At 41.1% G+C, this 22083-nt stretch overlaps 1 protein-coding gene across 1 annotated transcript in view; it reads left to right on the top strand.

Moving 5' to 3' along the window:
• The first annotated feature begins 978 nt into the window (after positions 1–978).
• LOC127440394 (phospholipid phosphatase-related protein type 5-like) overlaps positions 979–22083 on the top strand; it is a 39350-nt gene continuing 18245 nt past the window's right edge. Inside the window, exons 1-3 of the mRNA XM_051696931.1 lie at positions 979–1334; positions 14013–14145; positions 16326–16576. Of these exons, the coding sequence (XP_051552891.1) occupies positions 1131–1334; positions 14013–14145; positions 16326–16576 (588 nt within the window). The 5' untranslated portion in view covers positions 979–1130. The remainder of the gene's footprint in view (positions 1335–14012; positions 14146–16325; positions 16577–22083) is intronic.

The raw sequence follows: 22083 nt of genomic DNA, 5'->3' as shown, positions 1-22083 counted from the left end.
CCACTGGAGTTGTGTGGATTACTTTTATGCTGGCTTTATGTGTTTTTGGAGCTTCAAAATGTTGTTACCAATTCACTTGCATTGTAAGGACTGAGATATTCTTCTAAAGATCTTTGTTTGTGTTCAGCAGAAGAAACAAGTCATACACCTGGATGGCATGAATGTGAGTAAATGATGAGAGAACCCAAATACATTTTTGGGTGAACTATTCCTTTAAGAGTTGGCTACATTTAACATTTAGATTTATGTTTAATATGTAGTATTTTATTTAATATGTAGATTTATATTTCTATTCAAAATGTACTTTACTTTTCAAAAAGTAACACTACACAATCTTTTTCAACACCTGAAACAATTGCTAAATTGCTGCAAGGCTCGTCCAGGCTACTCAATTGCTGCGCCCTACACTCACAAGATGGCAGCAGCAACGCACAGTTCCTGCCTCATAAACCTTTATCAAAACACATTGAAGCTATTTACTTTCATACATTTTTAGTCTTTCTAGATGCAAATGACATTGCCTGACGAGGACAAATAAAATGTGCATTTTAATTTCCCAACCAAAGTAGAATGATTTTACCCCTTTCCCTGGAATGATTTTATTATTTCAGTCCAGCTGGACAAAATAGCTTCAACTGAATAACTGTAAGTTGGTCTTGTAGAATTTGACATTTTAAATGGACTTAATGAAGAGAAACTTGTTTGAAAGTGTTTACTACAAATGCTGAATTTGCAGCAGGTTGAGACACGAAGTCAAACAAAAGTACACAAAGGATTTGGTATTTTAAAGGAGCATAAATAATTATATCTTTTATAATGCATTTAAATACGCTTAATATAAAACTATTTAACTGCATAGTTATTTGCAGGCATTCCATCACTTATAAAAGTGAGGCACGCCTACAGCGCGTGTGGCTGTATGACCTCCAACTCAATTCATTCTCAAATAGACCACAGAGTATCCGCGCGCTCTCACAATGTGCTCACGCACTCCATTTAACGGATTGTATGTGGGGTGAACGTAGAATAAGAGGAAATCATGCAAGGGTTGTCGTAGGAGCCGACCGAGGACCCTTTACTTTTTCACAGGATTTTTTTCATGCTTTTATCTAATTTTACCCTGAACGACAATGCTTTACTTTCAGTTGGTGATCATGGCAGGGACTGTCATGCTGGCATATTACTTTGAGTACACCGATACGTTCAACGTGCACGTCCAGGGCTTTTTCTGTCATGATAATGCCTACACTAAGCCCTATCTTGGACCAGAGGAGTCCAGTGCGATCTCACCAGCTGTCCTGTACGCGGTGGTCACAGGGGTCCCCGCACTTGTGGTGAGTAGGAGTTTTGAAAGGGCAGTGTATTTGGTACATTAACATTAAGATTTTCTGTAATTGTTTTGTGGTCCTAGGGGATTCCTTTATTTATTTAATAGCTTGAGGTATTGTTAATCAGTTTGCTTTGCAGATATGCTTTTCAAAACGTGCGGTTAGATAGGAGTCTGCAAATTAATGAGTCAGTTGCCTGCAAAGTTTAGGTTAACATATTAAAGTAATATATACACATTAAAGAATTTGGCCCAATTGTTAAATAGGTACACTTTCTATACATACATATATATAATATATATATATATATAAGGCACGTTAACGCACACATTTTCTAAAAATAATACAAAAACAAAACACAAATCAAATGGAGTTTCATAATAAAGTTCGGGAGCAGCATGTTCATTTAATCCGACCAATATCATTGCTAGAGTAAGCATATATAAACAGCTGCTTACCTCCATGGCACTGACGATTCTTCCGGCATTCGGCCCCGCCCTAACACGAAGATGTCTCTCGAACTCAAACTCTTCACCTCCGACGAGGAACTGTCCCTGACTCTCCACAACAGCTTGACGAGTCCGGGATCATCGCTCTTTCCCCCAACGCCATTTCTCAACCACGGGATGTAAATCGGGGTCACCAAGCTTGGAATCATCCACCCTCCAGCGCTGCCGCAGGAACACATATTCTCCTCCTCCCTCGAGATCTTCTAAAACATCCATGACTGCCGCCTCCAACGTATCCGATTACCCAGCTACTCCCAACATTTCCAAATGGACTGTTAATGGCTTGCGACATGCTTTAGCAGCTGAGACATCCCGTTCTTTCACCATTCAAACAAAACACAGCACTATGATCTGTACATTTCAGCAAAACGTGGTGATTAACTCATCCCGTCAACACCTACTCATTCGCTAACCCCCCTAAACAATCCAAGTGCTCCAAATCGGCTGCTTCCAGCCAAAAAATATCCAAAACACCCACAATCCATCCGTCTCAACCAACCAGCGCCAGTGGAAATAATATTTCTCCCGATGTAAACACGGAAGTGCGGCACCTGCAAAGACTCTCCAGTCGCGGAGTACGTGTCACTATCCCTGTCCCCACCGAACTCCCTCCTCCCTCCTCTCTCCCTCTTCAACCTCCCAGCGCAAATCCTCGCTCAACAGCAGAGCTTTCAGCAAACTTACCACCCAATACGCAATCAGATTTTCCACTGCACATACCGGCCATCCTCCCCTCTCTGCTATGACAGCTCCTCCAAATATCTCTGCTTATTCTGTGCAACCTGCTCTTTCTACCAATGTTCCTTCTATCCCTCCCTATTCATGGACTTCTGGAGCAGAATCCCGCAATGGGGCTGCCTCCGCAGGAGACTACCACTCCTGATCCATTCCCCTCTACACTATACCCCCCCTTCTAACTACCAAGCCAACTTTCCTCTCTTCGGAACCAATACTAGCGTGAGGCTGCCTCCGCAAACAACTGCATTTCCGAATTCTTTCCCCACTAACACTCCTCTTCCAGCCTGTCCTCCCACATTTACACTTCAAACAGCCATACCTTTCGCCATTCCCTCAAATGCTTCTGCTACAGAGCCTCCGCCAGACTCCAATCACCTTTGCACTCAAATCCAAGCAGGTGCAGACATAGATCTCTCTTCTCTCCTTTCAGCAGTCCCTCACAGTAATGCAGTCCGATCCATAGACTGCGGTGAGTTTTCTGTTACACCCAAAAACCCCTCGCCCAGCTCTTCTCGCACACTCACTCTCGCTGAATTCTTCATCGCATTCAGACGTCATTCAGCTACACCAACATCATTTGCTCAGTGTTTCCACATAGATGCCACAAGCTCAATGACTACCTGTCAATAATCACCAAATTCTCACTCTCTTTTGGTGGTAGTCATTTTTAAACTTACCATAGGCTCTTTTCAGCAAAGTGTGCTGAGAAAGTAGCGCAGTGGAATCACTGTCAGTACTGGGGAGATCTACATTTACACAACAGGGTGTTCCTGGGATGCAGGAGTATCTTGTGTGCAGTCTGCAGGTCTATCAAACACCAAACTGAGTCCAGCCCCACAATTACGGCCCCCTCGCTCCGACATCCCGGTTAGGAGCTAACCAACAAATTATGTCCCTCAACCCAGCAACGGTCCTTTGGCTTCCTCCTTCAAAGATTTCAAAGGTAGAACAGTGAGCTACTCTGCAGGTAAACAAACTTGTAACAATTTGACCGACTATGGCTGCACCAAAGCTCAGTGCCGTTTCCTGCATATCTGCAATTTCTGTGGAGGTGCTCATGCTCACTCTATATGCCCTGTTCAAAAAGCTTCAAAAAATAAAAATCTCAAAAAGTACCTCAGTACTCCTGTCATTATTTCTGTCCTAGCCAAAGAACGGTCCAACTATCCTGATACATCTTTCTCACAGTTTTTATTGACTGGGCTAAAACATGGCTTCAACCCCGGGTTAGAGAGTCCTCCTACCTCAAATCTCATCTGTCATAACTTGCAATCAGCACTCGCTAAACCCAAGTTAGTCGACGATCTGTTAAGTAAGGAAGTTAAATCCGGCTTCATGATAGGCCCCTTTGAGAAATTTTGCATCAGCCCTATCAGGGTGGCCACCAGAAAATTCTCAGGGAAAAAATGCCTCATTATAGACCATAACGGACCACACCCGAGCATAAACAGTCTGATATCAATCAACGAATGCTCTCTCCGTTACCATGATGTTGACCAAGCCATCCAAATGTTCAAAAAAGTAGGCAGAGGCGTATGGCTTGCAAAGGTCAACATAACTTCGGCTTTTAAAATCATGCCCATGCACCCCGATGTCTGGCACCTCTTTAGCGTCTGCTGGAATGACAAGTTCTATTTCGCCATTCGCCTTAATTTTGGATGCAAAAGCAGCCCCAAAATATTTGACATGCTATCCGAAGCGGTCTGCTGGATAGTGTCAAACAACCACAGCTTATACACCTGCTCGATGATTTCCTCACCGTCTTGCCACATAATTATCCTCCAGCTCTCCACCTAAGCACTGTGCAGAAAGTGTTTTCCAATTTAGGGATTCCCATCTCAGAAGATAAAAACGCTGGTCCATCCACGTCTATCGAATTCCTAGGCATCCAGCTTGACAGAATTTCAAGCTTCCCTTCCCAAAGGAACGATTGATAGGATCATTTCAATAATCTCCAACTTCCTGTCTAATCCAAGTTGTACCAAGCACGATCTCCTCTCCCTCCTTGGTCATCTAAATTTCGGCATGAGCGTAATACCACAAGGCCGCCCTTTCATTTCTCATCTCCTTTCATTAGCCTCATCCGTCAATTCACTAAATGACCCGTAACCCTAGGCAAATTATGCTGTGCAGACTTGCAACTATGGCTACATTTTCTCAACCACCGGAATGTACTTGCCTTCTTTTATGATGATTTCATTTCCTACCCCGACGACATCCATTTGTACATGTATGCAACCCTGTTCATCAGATTTGGAGAATTCTATCAGGGCCACTGGTTTGCATCTAGCTGGCCCCCCGATCTAATTAATTTACCTCCTCACTCTGCTTCCTCCACCCTGTTCGAACTTTACCCCATAGTGGTAGCGGCCTCCCTACTGGGGCCTGAATGGACAGCTAAAAGCATTTTAGCCCATTGCGACAACCAAACCACGTCCAGTGCTTTAACAAAGGCAGATCCCGATCTCCAGAATTGGCACCTTTTCTTAGATGCCTAATATGAATTTCCGTTTACAACCAATTCATAATAAAGGCTGAGCACATTCCAGGCTAAACAAATCTGATAGCTGACTCTCTCACTTTCTCTTCCAGAGATTCAGAACCTTGGCTCCAGAGGTGAACCCGACTCCAACCCAAGTTCCTCCTTGTTCAGAGCTGAAATTCCACTAAACCACCCACTCAAACTCCTCCATAAAGCATCTCTGAACTCCATTCTCCAAACCATCTCTCCACGAACCCTCCAAACATACTGGACAGCCTGGAAATATTTTAAATATTTCCATGAAACCTACAAACTGCCATTCCCAGATTTGTCTCTACTTTTCGTCTCATCCTTCATCTCACATCTCAACCAATTCAGAAAACACCACCAAAACCCTCAATGCCATGTGCCTTTTTTTGGTCTCCTCCACTGCTCTGAATTCACCACCACAGCAAAATTTGATTCCAGTATTCATCCCACTTTCTCCAATTGGCACATCCATGACAAAGATACCATCAGATACAATATTAAACAGAGCAAAACAGATCAAACCAGAAAAGGGAATTCAATTTATATTTTCAACCTGCCAGCCCCTGGGGGGAAGCATCGTAGGGACTGTCATTCAGCATCTCAATATTCCTACCCAAACACATTGCTTTCTGTGTTTCACAAGGCTCCGACACTAGTGACTCGCTGCCTGGTCTTGGCTTTTTTTGGGGTGTATTCAAGCTCGGATCAGGTCTCGAGCCTCGAGCCCTCCTCCAGGGACAGCGAGCCAAACTCGTTTACACTATCCTTTGCTAACTGCTGAAAGGATTTTTAGCCAATTCATATTCTCAAAACTTATGTGAAAAAGTGGCACATATTAAAATATTAAAATGCACAGGTTTTGCATTCAAAAATATTTGAATTTCAAATTTAACTTGACAGCCTTACCCTGAAGGGATAAATACACAATCACTCTCATTCACAGGTAAAGTTACTCCATGAACTGGATCCTAATTCTGTTCATTACAACTGTTCATGTTCATGCTGTACTCCTGTTGCGGTTTCAGTGAGCTCCACGTAGGAATTGGAGAGAAGTTGGTATGTCTTTCCTCCATTCTGACAGGGTTGGGAGGGTTACTTTTTAAATGTATTCCACTACAGATTACAGAATATATGCTGTAAAATGTAATTTTTAACATATTCTGTTAGATTACTCAAGGTCAGTAACGTATTCCAAATACTTTGGATTACTTCTTCAGCTCTGGTAGATTTTTTCACTTGTTTTGACTATAAAAACTCTGCCAGTACAGTAAGACAAAATACACGTTAAAAATACATTCTCTGAAAAACCTAAATATCTTATGTAGTGTTATTTCTAAAACAAGATAAATTGATCAAATTGATCTTGTTTTAAGGATTTTTAGATACACAAAAACAATACAAAAATTATAATCAAGAATACAATATTTGCCCTAATATCAAAGGTCTCACTAGAAAAAAGAAATTATGATCTAACGTGAATTTTCTTGATAAAAAAATATGATCGTGCCTGGTAACGTGCATGTAAAATGGGTAGAAATAGCATTTTAGCTTAGTGTAAAGCTGACAATTTACACAAGGTTTAATTCTATTTCTTCTGCTCCAAACTTACTTCAAACTTACTTCTGCTCGTATGAATGTAACATATCATAAGAAAATGTTTCACTGCTGTTCAAATGCACTTTTGACCGCATCATTTATATGGATAAATGTTTTCTGAAAGGACTAAATATTAAATGAAACAAATGACAATAAAATGCAAAGTAATCTCTTCAGTAATCAAAATACTTTTTGAATGTAACTGTATTCTTATTACCAATGATTTAAATTGTAACTGTAGTGGAATAAAGTTACTTATATTTTGTATTTTAAATACGTAATCCAGTTACATGTATTCCGTTACTCCCCAACCCTGCATTCTGAATAGGTGTGTGTTAGAAGTGGATAAGGCCTCTCGGCCCGACATAGCAGAAACAGAAACCAAGTGAGCAACAGAATGTCCTGTCACTCTGGTTAGGACAAAAACTCTGATAAACATAAAAAAAACTTTTGTTGTGTGTAGCGGTGTCATGTCGCATCTGGTTATAGGACATAGTGTTAGAGTGCTAAATGTAGTTATGTTCACTCACAGTTTGGTTCTGATCAAGAGTGACAACCGCATTTATAACTGAAGTAACTCAGAGACAGAGAAATAAGCTTTGTGTCATCCAGTGTTTTCAGATCCAGTTGTAGTCTGGGTGCAACACGAACGCTGTGCTCTATATTACACACACACACACACAAAATAAATAAATAAAAAAAAAAAAAAATATGCACTACACTTATTTTATAAAGTAAAAAAGTGTTCAAAGCTGTTGTCGGTGAATTAACATTTGACGATTGAACTTACTCCTCGATTGGTCTTTTCTATTAAATAACGTTGTGTCAATTGTGGTTAGATTTTCTGGTGTTATGGAAGTCACCATCTATAATATTTACTTGAGTCACTGTTTCTGTGGTTACAGACATTATTTATGGCAATCACGAGAATAGAAAAGATGCTTGACTTCAGTAAACTGTTGTATGAACAAGACAATTTGGGAGTCACACTTGTTAATAAGTACAGTTATGGTGAACATAACATAAGTGTGTTTTAGAAATCAAAACTCAATGATTTTATTTTATATGTAGATGTGTGTTTGACCATCTGATTAAAAGGGGGCCTCTTGACTCTGTACCATCTGGAGTTGGAGGCAGAAGGCAGATTCACAGAATGCTTGCTTTAGGTTGTATCTTGCATTATTCGTATTAAATATGAAAATAAATACAGATACAATATAAACTAAAGAATTATTATACAGCTTAAATGACAGTTTGTGAAACTGTTCCACTCATCTCGCTTGTGCTGTTTGACATTTATAGGCCAGGACGGCTGTCAATCCACGTTCACAGTTCCGTAATGTTCCACGTTCACAGTTAAGAAATATGAATTCCTTCTGTAGCAACCGTGAAAGGATGAAAGGATTTATAGTTAATTACGAATACTGACATTCATAAATCTCAGAATTTGCAAGCTTTCTGATGAGGATCTAAAAGAATGTTTCATGCAAGTGAAGTAAACAAAAATGACATTAGGCGGTGTGTGTTATACATCTTAGAGTAAGAATCAAGCAACATACATGATTTAAATGATGCTTCTAACTTTCAAATTCTTAAATGTTTCTACATTTAATGAATGCAGTTTTTCTTTTTAACCATAATATATATATATACTTCAGATTTAATCAGTACAGAGTAGAGATTCATGCTGTAATATTACAATTGATGCCAAAGTGATATATCATTAGACTGTTGTAACCATGAGTTTGTTGCAGCTTTTAAATGAATTGCAAGGGTTCACAATTTCACCTGTCACTGCCTGTGTTTACTTCATATTGGCAAAAGTATTGGATAGGGGTGTCAAAATCTGCTACAATAGGCATCAAAGGGATAGTTCACCCAAAAATGAAAATTCTCTCATGATTTACTCACCCTCCTGCATCCCAGATGTGTATGACTTTCTTGCTTCTGCATAACACACTTTGGGATTTTTAAAAGAAAATCTAAGCTCTGTAGGTCCAATGCAAGTGAATAGGTGCTAAAATTTTAAAGCTCCAAAATCCACATAAAGGGATCATTAAAGTAATCCATAAGACTCCAGTGGTTAAATCCATGTGTTCAGACATGATATGATAGGTGTGGGTGATATTTAAGTACTGTAATTTTTAACAAAATCTCCTCTCTGCCCAGTAGGAGGAGATATGCATTAAGACTGTGAATCACAAAAAACAGAAGAAGAATGGAAAGTGAAAATGATGTGGAGATTGACTGAGCAGGGAGGAGAATTTATAGATTAAAGATGATATTTTATAGATTATAAAAAAAGGACTTAAAGAGCACCTATTATGTAGTGTGTTATATAGCTGTTTGTGAATGTAAAAAATTCTGCACGATAAATGGAGTTATTGACTCCCAAAAGAAAGAACCGATTCTGAACATCTGAAATGAGTCGTTAGTAATTCCAGACTTACTTCCTGTACTAACCTATGTAATTTGGTAACAAAAAACCTGCCTCTGGTTTTCATTGGCTGCTCGCGAACAGCTTTGACCCGCCCTCAAACACTACACTAAGCGGTAGACCAATCACAACAGACTGGGACATCTGACCAGTCAGAGCAGAGTAGGCTCTCTGAAAGGAGGAGTTTAGAATGAATCCTTTAGAACAGATCATTGAACGAGTCGTTTTTGATGCTGGGAAAAAAAGGTAATGCTGCAATTTAAAATTGAAGTGTTTTTTGACCTTGGATGCATGTAAATCTATTGTATGAGACCTTTAAAACAAAATTAGGCACGTTTAAAAACCATAATAGGTGCTCTTTAAATATTGACCTGTTTTGATCATATCACTTCAGAAGACATTGATTTAACCACTGAAGTTGTCTGGAGTACTTTTATGTTGCCCTTATGTGGATTTTGAAGCTTCAAAATTTTGGCACCCATTCACTTGCATTGTATGGACCTACAGAGCTGAGATATTCTTCTAAAAATCTTAATTTGTGTTCAGCAGATGAAAGTCACATACATCTGGGATGGCATGAGGGTGAGTAAATTATGAGAGAATTTGTTTGTGTGTGAACTATTCCTTTAAACTCCAGATATGACACAGAGATTTAGATTAATGCTGTAAATAACAGATATTCTGTTTTTGCCTACATGAACACAATACAAGTTGTCACAAACCCCTTCATAGCCTTCTACAGTTTATTCTTTGAAACACATCCAGCACAAATTATGAGTGTGGTTTTTTTTTTCATACATCCTTTGACCCTGCTGCCCCCTACCAGTTGGCATAGCACTCCAAAATCAATTTCAGGACCTTGCTGGGAGCTGGCATCTGACCTGCACAAAATCAGACCTCTAATCATTTCCATTGTGTTCATGAAATAGTCTTTATGCTTGTTCCCATGTTGCAAATAACTGAAAAACAGCCTATTTCTCGATTTAGGGTACGTTTACACGTCAACGATGTACTAAAAACGGAAACGTTTTTCCTTTGCGTTTTTGAAAGGTTTCGCATACAGACGACAACGTTGTCAAAACGATCCCCGTAAACACGGATCCACGAAAACGACTAAAAGCACTGTATTATGCATGCCAGGCCAGTAGTTGGCGATGTCACTTTGTAAAGAAACACTACACACCTGCACACATAAGCATTCTTCCACAGAGTGGTGAATACAAACAATGAAGATGGCGAAAGCATCGAGCAATTTTGTCTGGACAAAATCAGCAGCACAAACACAGTCCTGTAGTCCGCCATTGTAGTTTTGAATGTCTCGCGCGTTGTTTTGAAGTACTTGCGCGCATGCCTATAGACTGAACACGTAATACGCGTGCGCATGACGTCATCATTTTCACAAATTCACGTTTTTGTATGTTTATTGTAACGGCATCGTTTTCAAAAACTTGCACTTTGAAACCCGTTTTCAAAAGTTTGCGTTTTCAGGCCCCAAAACGGCGTTGTCGTGTAAACGAACAGCCAAAACACATAAAAAGTTTTCCGTTTTTAGTTGAAAATGTTGTCGTGTAAACGGCCCCTTAGTCTCCAAGCCCATACAATTAGATTTGAGCTTTATCCTAGGTCATACTTTGCAAAGATCAAAGCAAAGATAAACGGGGGAGGAGAGAGAAAATCTTCAACCTAAACTTAACATTAAAGGAAAAGTTCACCCTGTAATGATGAGGGTCTGGCGAGTAGGAGTTTAGAACCCAAATGCAGCATGTTTATTAAGGAAATGAAAACCAAAAGCCATAAAGGTCAAAACGAACGAGAGCTGAGCTAAGCAAACAAAAACTAAGCAAAACAAGCAAGAACTCACCAAACTACAAAGACATCAAATAATGCAAGACAAACAACAGAGAAAACATAAGGGCTACACACACACAAGAACTAACAAGGGTAACAAGACAGCTGGAATGAATCAAAGGGAACACAGAGAATGGAGGCACAACAAAAAACAAACTTCAAACTAAAAGTCTTAAACCTCCTAGGGACCTCTAGTGGGCGCTAAAAAATTTCCCAAATATATTACAGAGCCCCCCATCTCAGGAGCGGCTCCTGAAGCTCCTTAACACAAAAAACAAAAACAGTTCATGGGAGGTGCAGGAGGCAGAAGCCCAGGGGGCAGAGGCTCAGGGAATGGAGTCCCAGGGGGCGGAGCCACAGGAGGCCCAGGAGGAGGAGCCGCAGGAAGCAGAGCTCTGGGGGCTCAGGAGATAGAGCTACGGTAGGCAAGGGCTCAAAGGTTATGGCATCTGGGGATTCAGAGGGCTCAGAGATCAAGTCAACATGGGACTCAAAGGCTTCAAAGTTCAGAGTGGCTGGGGACTCAGAGAGCAAGGCACTGGGGGACTCAGAGGGCTCAGAAGCCAGAGAAGCTGAGGATTCAAGGGGCAGAGCCATGGAAGACTCGAGGGGCAGAGCCATGGAAGACTCGAGGGGCAGAGCCATGGAAGACTCGAGGGGCAGAGCCATGGAAGACTCGAGGGGCAGAGCCATGGAAGATTCGAGGGGCAGAGCCATGGAAGACTCGAGGGGCAGAGCCACTGTACAGGGGTCAGCAGACTAGGTGGCGACCGCTCGACAGGTGTCATACTGGAAGTTGGCAGCCGCTGGGCACTGAACAGACTGGTAGCTTGTGTCTGACAGGTGCTGGCCACTGGACTGAGCAACAGACTGGTCTACGGCTGCTGGGGACTGGACAGGCTCGTCGACGGCCTCCGGGATCTGGACAAGCTCATCGTCGGCCTCTGGGATCTGGACAAGCTCGTCGTCGGCCTCCGGGAACTGGACAAGCTCGTCGACGGCCTCTGTGGCCGGGAGTGCTGGTAGTGACTGGGGATCGGCCTCCATGGCTGGGAGCGCAATCTGCGACTGGGGAACGGCCTCCGTGGCAGGGGAATGACCTCTGTGGTCGTGAGTGCAAGCAGTGGCACGTGAATGACCTCTGTTGCCATGAGTGCAGGCAGCAGCAGGGGAACGACCTCCGTGGCCGTGAGTGCAGGCAGCAGCAAGGGAATGACCTCCGTGGTTGTGAGTGCAGGCAGCGACTGGAGAGCAGGAGCCCTTCTCCTCCTCTTCCGGATGGCTGGTAGCACTACTGTGGGAGCAGCCTTTATGGCCAAGGACACTGGCTCTGGGACGGTCGAGGGTTCAGGTGCTGGCTCTGGGACGGTCGAGGGTTCAGGTGCTGGCTCTGGGACGGTCGAGGGTTCAGGCGCTAGATCTGGGATGGTCGAGGGTTCAGGCGCTAGATCTGGGACGGTCGAGGGTTCAGGCGCTGGCTCTGGGATGGTCGAGGGTTCAGGCGCTGGTTCTGGGACGGTCGAGGGTTCAGGTGCTGGTTCTGGGACGGTCGAGGGTTCAGGCGCTGGTTCTGGGACGGTCGAGGGTTCAGGCGCTGGCTCTGGGACGGTCGAGGGTTCAGGTGCTGGCTCTGAGTTGGTAGAGGGTTCAGGCGCTGGCTCTGGGATGGTGGAGGGTTCAGGTGCTGGCTCTGGGTTGGACGAGGGTTCAGGCGCTGGCTCTGGGACGGTCGAGGGTTCAGGTGCTGGTTCTGGGACGGTCGAGGGTTCAAGCACTGGCTCGTTGACCGTGGCAGACGTGGGCGCGGGCTCGTTGACCGTGGCAGGCGTGGGCGCGGGCTCGTTGACCGTGGCAGGCGTGGGCGCTGGCTCGTTGACCTTGGCAGGCATGGCGCTGGCTCGTTGACCGTGGCAGCCGTGGGCGCTGGCTTGTTGACCGTGGATGCTGGCTCGTGGTCTGTGGCAGGCATGGACCCCTGTATTACCAAAGTTGGGACCACCGTCTCTGGCAAGAGAGCACTCCTTGAATGATAATCTGCCAGAATGGTTTTAGTAACAAAAAAAGTACCAGTTCTTTAACAGTCCTATTCAACCCACAACTAGTCCTTTATGTTCTCTCCCCCACACCATAGCGTGAGACTAATCCACCACCGTCATTGATCCTTGATTTAAAAATATGATGTGTTCTGCTGGGTTCATCTTTTGGTCTTGCATTCTGTAATGATGAGGGTCTGGCAAGAAGGAGTTTAGAACCCAAATGCAGCACGTTTATTAAGTAAATGAAAACCAAAAGCCATAAAGTCAAAACGAACAAGAGCTGAGCTGAGCTGAGCTAAGCAAATAAAAACTAAGCAAAACAAGCAAGAACTCACCAAACTACAAAGACATCTAATAATGCAAGACAAACGACAGAGAAAACATAAGGGCTATATATACACAAAAACTAACAAGGGTAAAAAGACACAGCTGGAATTAATCAAAGTGAACACAGAGAAAAGAGGCACAACAAAAACCAAACTTCAAACTTAAAGTCTTAAACCTCCTAGCGACCTCTAGTGGCCGCTAGGGAAAATTTCCCAAATATATTACAACCCCCCATATTACAAAGATTTTTTTTTTTCATTATCAACTCCCTCTCATTCAAATCCTGTTTCATTTTCTTTGATCCATGGAACACAAAGGTGAAATTTTTAGGAATAGTCTGGCCACTTTTTTACATATAATGAAAGTGAATGTGGACTGCCAAGCTCCAAAATGACAAAAAAGCACCATAAAAGTGGTCCATATTGTGCATTAGCCTCCTGAAGCTATACGATACAGTAGCGTTGTATTATGAACAGACTGAAAATCTTGACATCTGCCTTAGCTCCCTTTGGTGCGTTCATGAGAGAAGTAGCAATTTAAATTTTGGCCTGTTCCTCACACAAAGTCAGTGTTTTGACTTCAAAAGATTTGAGGATGAATAAACTCTGTCAGAATTTTCGTGAACTATTTCATTAACACAAAAAGTTTCTTGTTTGACTTTTGATGCTGTTTTGTCTTCAGATCACAGTGACAGAGTCAGTGCTGTTCTTGCTGCAGTATGTCTCTGAGGATCTAGACAACAGGGAGAAGATCATTGTGATGGGGGACTGTTGTTACCTCAACCCCCTGGTCCGAAGGACATTTCGCTTTCTTGGTATGTCTTTACAGACTGGAACACATTAATTGGGACAGATGTAGATTTAGACCTTTTCTTTTCTTTGTGCATTTATGTCTGAGCAGAGGAAAGGCAGATCATCATCTCAGTCTTAGACGCATACTTGCAAGATTTTTGTGTGGGTCAGATATTACACTCATGGTGCAGTGGAAGGAGAATCTTTAATGTTGTGGCTTGCCCTGAGATTAGATATAAGCCCCCAGGGCTGTAACTCCCAAAAACATCAAGAGGGATGCCCAGCCCAATATTCATATTAGAGGTTGAGCAATATGGGTTTTTTAATGGCCGAAAATTTAAAGCTAAATTTCTGTACCACTAGTGTCACCAAACAGAATTGCAATGATTGCTTTTAAACAGTTTTCCCAAACACTCCCCCTGTCTTCCATTGGTCAGGCAAACTGATAGTCCCGTCCCTAATTGACTGCAATTGGTTGAGCCAGTGTTACTTTGTAGGGCTTGTCTGGATTCTTGAACAAACAAAGCAATGTTTTGATAGCGAAAGAGCCACAGTGTTTATACTTTTCAGAGAAATCAACCCATAAATGGCTTATTTATAGTTGATTCTGCATATTAAGATGAGAAAGTATTTTACTGCAACATCAAAAAAAAAAATTACACACATCATGCACTTTTTTATATTGTGATGAATATCTTAATAAAAAAAGTAATTGAAATTTAAAAGTGATATATTAGTCTAAAGAGTATCTTTAAAAAAACAGGAAACAATAAATACATTTTCCATTTAATGTTTGAAATAAAGGCAAGACTGAGTGCTGTATGTATGTAGTTACTGTACTGCCTTGTTTGCTGCAATGTCCTGAGCATGAATCCTTCACGAATTCAGCCTGAAACAGTACCCTTCAAGAAACCCTGTAATTTTACTGATTCAGTTGGTGTTAAGAAATTTTACATAGATTAAACAATATTCAAGCACAGTAAATTCACTAGCTGACTATGATGTTGCTACTCTCGCTGCTCATTTATGTGTGCAATCATGTGGTTTTACGAGCCATATATTACAAAGTTTGTCGTGAGAACACTCTTTTCCAGTGGTAAACATATCAAAAGTGATTCAGTGCTATGCCACATTACGTTTCTGGGAAAAATGGACTCCTCTGAAGCAGAATGAATAAGCATGTTAACATGGGGGCAGATGGAGGAGCGTTGTGAGTAAAAGGACAGCGTTAGCACTAATTGTAAACAAGTTTCAGTCTGCTGCTTCTCCTAACTCTGTTTATAGAGAACATTCAAAGTGACAAAGCTTCCCATGCATACATTAGGATTTCAGTACTGCTCCTGTGCTTTCTTGCCCAATACTGTGGCTTTAAGAAAGACATACTCTAGACTGGATGAGCTGCCAATTGCCTCGAGCAATGGTGTATTATGGGTTTACATTTTGGCATCAGTGAGATTTAAGTTTTCTGGATTTGTTAAGTGTTTCAATGAATAGGCATTGGAAGCAAAAAAACAAAACAAAACACTAAAGTACATTTTAAATCACTGCTTTTGTGAGAATTTTATACACAACATGGCCAAATGTACTGCATGTGGAGATCCCCTTCTAATGAATTGGTTTGGCTATGCCAGTAACTTCAGTGAAGACAAATCATAATGCAGTGGCACACAATGACATTCTAGAGAAATGTGTGCTTTCAACATTGTGGTAACAGTTTGAGGAGGGCTCGTTTCTTTTCCTGCATGACAATGCCCCTGTGCACAAAGTGAGGTCCATAAAGAAATTATTTACTGAGTCTGGTATGGAAAAACTTGATTGGCCTGCACAAAGCCCTGACCTGAACCCTGTTAAACAGCTTTGGGATGAAGTGGAACACAGACTGCGAGCCAACATCAGTGGCCTTACTGTTGCACTTCTGTTTGAATGGGAGCAATCTTCTAAAGCCATATTCTAGCATCTAGATGAAAGCCTTCTCAGAAGATTTGAAGCTGTTAATGTTAATCAAGCATACTGTATATGGGTGTGGTGTCCTGGTGTCCCCATACTTTTGGCCATGTAATGTTTATTTGATACACAGCATATATAGATGTGTTCCTACTAATAAAAATAAAAAAAATAAAATAAAACCTAGTTTGAGATTGGATTAAACCTGTAACATTGTCGTTACTCAGCAATCCTCCTTTATGTCTTTGTGTTCCTCCAGGTGTGTACGCCTTTGGCCTCTTTGCCACTGACATCTTTGTCAATGCTGGGCAGGTGGTAACAGGAAATCTGTCTCCATACTTCCTGACGGTGTGCAAGCCCAACTACACTGCACTGGGGTGCCAACAGGTGGTGCGCTTCATCAACCAACAGGAAGCCTGCACAGGCAATGAGGATGACATTCTGCGTGCTCGCAAATCCTTCCCATCCAAAGAGGCAGCCATCAGTGTTTATGCTGCTCTGTATGTTGCTGTAAGTAAACCCTTAATAAGGGATGGATAGTTGTTGTGCTCCTCTGTCACCATTTTACTATTGAGTAATGCACTTAGAACCAGGTTGCTTTATGAGGACTATCTCTGCAATCAAAGGAATAGTTCACACACAAAACATTTTTTTGTCATCTTTTACTCACACTCATGTCATTCCAACCTGTAGGACTTTATTTCTTTTGCTGAACACAAAAGGAAGAATTTTATTGGATGTCCCATTTGTTGATTTCAGTACAATGGCAGCTGAAAGTGACTCACTTTAAAGCTTAAAAAAAGGACCCAAAGGTGTCATAAAAGTAGTCTATGTGACACATGCTTCATATTTCAAGTCTTCTACGATTTTGGTGAGTAACAACCTGAAATTGAAGTTATTTTACGGTGGAAATCTTGACTTCCATCATGGCTCTCCTTTGTACGTTCATGAGAGCATGAGAGAAGCTCATGCACAATAGAGTGTAACAGTGCCTGCCCACTTTTTCAGTCATCTGGGTTCCGGAAATTATTATTTTTTTCATTAATTTTATCCTTAGGCTTTTCATAAAATCCTTCATTAAAGAGTTCTAAGCTAAACCAGTGGTGAATTCTCAGGGCCAACAAAGCTTTCTCTGCTGGCCTAACATGCCTAATACAAAAAAAATTCATCTTTTTGTCTATGTATTTTCAATCGCTTTCCATTCCTAAATAATCTACAAACGAATAGGGAAAAAAGTTTATCCAGTCAGAATTTATTCCTTGAAGCTTACAGGCAAAGCTTGATGGCTGTTTCACAAATCGCTTGCCCGAAGCCGAGCTCGTTAGCCGAAGCAGCGTGTGAGTCTGAGCTCCACCACGTTAAGCCTTCAGAATTTCTACAGATCCCGCAGCTATGCAGTGAATAGGCATCTAAAGTCAGATCGTCAGATTCATCAGCCAATCAGATTGATTTATTTGTTCTTGGTGGGTGTGGTCTTTGGGATATGTCCCGGTCAAGGCCTTCTAGAAGTTTTTTTTTCTTCCCTTTTCTCCCCAATTTGGAATGCCCAATTCCCAATGCGCTCTAAGTCCTCGTGGTGGCGTAGTGACTCGCCTCAATCCAGGTGGTGGAGGACGAATCTCAGTTGCCTCCACGTGACTCTACCCACCCCAGCATCCGGGCCAATTGGTTGTTTAGGAAGTGTGACTGGAGTCACTCAGCACGACCCTGGACTGGAACTTGTGACTCCAGGTGTGGTAGTCAGCGCCTTTACTTGCTGAGCTACCCAGGCACCGCAATCACGAATTTAAGTAATGTACGTAATTCAAAATCGAAGAGCATGAGATTAAGCTGACCAGTCGTCTGTCACTGCTGCTATCGCCATTGAGAAAGAGATCCTTATGGATTTAAAAACCCGAGATGTTCTGCTTGACCATGTGATTATTTAATTTATTAAACAGGAAAGGAGGGATGTTTTTCACTTCAGGTAAATTGGTAAATGCTTTTTGCATTGTTATAGCAACATCAGGAGTTTTCTAAGTGTAAATTAGGCTGGCTTGAGCATTCAGTGTCATTTCAAGTTTTGAAAAGTAATCGTGTATCCTGAATAAACAAATTTATTGCAAACAACATTTCATTCACAAATATAATTAGACAGCTTTTTCCAGGTATTATAGATTCATACTTGGTAGATTCATGTGAAAAAATTAGATTTTTGAATGTTAGTTCGGGAGACGTTCATTTCACAATACAATCATGCTGCAGTTAAAATTAGGCTTCACTAGAATTCAGTGTCGTTTCAAGTTTTGGCTTTCGTGCATGGACATGTCAATTGTTATTATTAGTTGGCTGCGACATAATGCATGATGTCTATAGGCATAGGGTGTCTTATTCATTGTGAAATGGTGTTTTCTTAATGGCATGAATCGCACTGAAGGCCTAGACTTAAAATGCATGGGCCACCACCTGACTAAACCAGCCAGCTCCGAGGTGAATCACAGCATTACAAAGTTTGATTTGAATAAAAAAAAAAATTAAATATATATATATATATATATAACAAGAAAGACAAAGGCACATGAAAGCACTTACTGTCTTTCATGAGGGCATGAACTTCAATCCCACGAAGCATTGCGAATGAAATTAAAACCCATGAAAAATATAAAACTGCTGATTTAAAGGTATTGATTGTATTTATAGAATCAATATACTTTTATATATATTTAGATATTTGCAAACATACTAGTTTGAGATTGTCGGGAGACAGACAGGATTGCATCATTAACATTACCTAATGCGAGTGGGCAGACGCTGCAGCACGTTTTTAGCATGCTTTGTTTGCTGCGATTCTCTGATTAGTGGGTTGTTTCCATTCAGGATCATGGGTAGCACAGTTCTTCATCAGAAATTCCGCTATTAAATAGGATTTTCTTTTAAATTGAGATAAAGTAACATGGATCGATGACTTCAACAGAAGCATATACTTTTGGTTAACAAGCTCTGTGCTCACGGTATGTCTGTCTTTAAAGGTTTAAAAGTTATTGTTCAAAATTAATTCTCCTTTGTAAAAAATGAATGGGATTTTTACTTTCAGAATGCAACTGTCATGCTCACTCTTAACCTTCACAAACAGCACAAGTTCTCACCAGAAAACATGAACAAGCTTCTCTTAGGTTGTTCTAGACATGTGAATTTTAATTAATAAATGCTAAACTGGTGTCAGCAAAAACTGTTGTCCAAAATGGATCAAAATGGATCTCGTTTTCTATGACTAAACAGGTAGAGCTTTGTTTAGCACCAGTTGCACTGTGTTTGTGGAAGCTTTATACAAAATCAGTTGTGGTTAAATTTGTAGAATTAATGTAGTTGTAAGGGTTATATGCTTTCTAGTCATTTACTGATGAGAGTTTAATATTAAAGGGATCGTATCATGAGAAATCATATTTTGTTTAAAAGAGTTTCATTTATTATGAAAAATTTTACTTGCAGTGAAAACTATATTGGACCTGACAGCAAACCCGCAGCCCATGAGTAAACAGCAAAGTGCTTTTACTAATTTCACATGTGAAGAGGGCATTTACATTAGTGCAGGGGTTTTCTTTGGTACTTTGTTTTCAAGGATGTCAATTTTGAAAACCCAGCCTCGCACAGATAAGTTGAGGCGAATGGAAGGAGTAATTTTACGGCGGTATCAGACAACTGAGAATATTCACTCATCGCAGTCAACCAAAATGAGGGCAGACAGCAAGAGCTGTAGAGTCCCAGCCACCGTAAAGCCAAACTGAAGATACCGTCATACTTTCGTGTTTTACACTTTTTAGGGGTAGATATCGATGCTGACGAGTTGGCACGTGTGATAAACTTATCCATAGCCTACTTACCATGGGTTCTTTCAGCTAGTAGTTACTGTCAATCTGACCCGTGGCTGCACTAGTTAAAAAGGCAGGCTAAACTCTGCCTCTCCCTATCAAAAAGAAAAAGCAGAGAGAGAGAGAGTGCATTTTTTTTTTTACATTTATACAAAGGTTAACATCATGGAGACAGAAGGCAATTGTGAACGACATTTATTCATATTTTCTAAAGGGGATGAAGCATATTGATGATACATGTTCTAATTATGTTTACAGTTCACATTAGGCTCATGTATATTTGCTCGGTACTCAGTACTGAAACCTATTTAAAGTCAATCCAAAATTCAACCTTGAAAAAAATGTATGCCCCCCTTCCGACCTCTGGGACCTTCTGGTGGAATAAAAAAGACATTTCGCAGGAGACAGAGCAAACAAAACCAGAATAACATGCTTACAAATTAAGGTAAAAAAAAAGTTCATAAAAAATACAAAAATACAAATATAATAATTATAATAATAGTAATTATATATATATACAGTATATATACATTTGAAGTCAGAAGTTTACATACACCTTAGCCAGATACATTTAAACTCAGATTTTCATAAATCCTGACATTTAATCATAGAAAACATTTCCTGTCTTAGGTCAGTTAGGATCACTACTTTATTTTAAGAATGTGAAATCTCAGGATGATAGTAGAGAGAATGATTTATTTCAGGTTTTATTTCTTTCATTTCATTCCCAGTGGGAATTAAGTTTACATACACTTTGTTAGTGTTTGGCAGCATTGCTTTAAATTGTTTAACTTGGGTCAAACGTTTTGGGTAGCCTTCCACAAGCTTCTCACAATAAGTCAGGTTTGTAGGCCTCCTTGCTCGCACACGCTTTTTCAGTTCTGCCCACAAATTTTCTATCAGATTGAGGTCAGGGCTTTGTGATGGCCACTCCAATACCTTGACTTTGTTGTCCTTAAGCCATTGTGCCACAACTTTGGAGGTATGCTTGGGGTAATTGTCCATTTGGAAGACCCATTTGCAACCAAGCTTTAACTTTCTGACTGATGTCTTGAGATGTTGCTTCAATATATCCACATAATTTTCCTTCTGCATGATGCCATCTATTTTGTGAAGTGCACCAGTCCCTCCTGCAGCAAAGCACCCCATCAACATGATGCTGCCACCCCCATGCTTCATGGTTGGGATGGTGTTCTTCGGCTTGCAAACCTCACCCTTTTTCCTCCAAACATAATGATGGTCATTATGGCCAACCAGTTACATTTTTGTTTCATTAGACCAGAGAACATTTCTCCAAAAAGAAAGATCTTTGTCCCCATGTGCACTTGCAAACTGTAATCTGGCTTTTTATGGCGGTTTTGGAGCAGTGGCTTCTTCCATACTGAGCAGCCTTATCAGGTTATGTTGATATAGGACTCATTTTACTGTGGATATAGATACTTGTCTACCTGTTTCCTCCAGCATCTTCACAAAGTCCTTTGCTGTTGTTCTGGGATTGATTTGCACTTTTCGCATCAAACTATGTTCATTTCTAGGAGACAGAGTGCGTCTCCTTCTTGAGCGGTATAATGGCTGCGTAGTCCCATGGTGTTATACTCGCGTACTGTTGTTTGTACAGATGAATGTGGTACCTTCAGGTATTTGGAAATTGCTCCCAAGGATGAACCAGACTTATGGAGGTCCACAATTTTTTTCTGAGGTCTTGGCTGATTTCTTTTGATTTTCCCATGATATCAAGCAAAGAGGCACTGAGTTTGAAGGTAGGCCTTAAAATACATCCACAGGTACACCTTAAAATTCAGTACACCTCCTATCAGAAGCTAATTGGCTAATTGTCTAAAGGCTTGACATCATTTTCTGTAATTTTCCAAGCTGCTTAAAGGCACAGTTAACTTAGTGTATGCAAAATTCTGACCCACTGGAACTGTGATATAGTCAATTAAAAGTGAAACAATCTGTCTGTAAACAATTGTTGGAAAAATTACTTGTGTCATGCACAAAGTAGATGTCCTAAACGACTTGCCAAAATGTCCTGGTTACTTGCGTAACCTCTGTTCCCTGATGGAGGGAATGAGACATTGTGTCGATGTAGTGACACTAGGGGTCACTCTTGGGAGCTCGAGACACCTCTGGTCTTTGATAAAAGGCCAATGAAAATTGGAGAGTGGT

The sequence above is a fragment of the Myxocyprinus asiaticus genome, chromosome 5, assembly GCF_019703515.2.
Source record: "Myxocyprinus asiaticus isolate MX2 ecotype Aquarium Trade chromosome 5, UBuf_Myxa_2, whole genome shotgun sequence".
Lineage (NCBI taxonomy): Eukaryota > Metazoa > Chordata > Actinopteri > Cypriniformes > Catostomidae > Myxocyprinus > Myxocyprinus asiaticus.
Note: the sequence above shows the minus strand (reverse complement) of the source record. Positions and strands in the feature narration are given on the sequence as shown.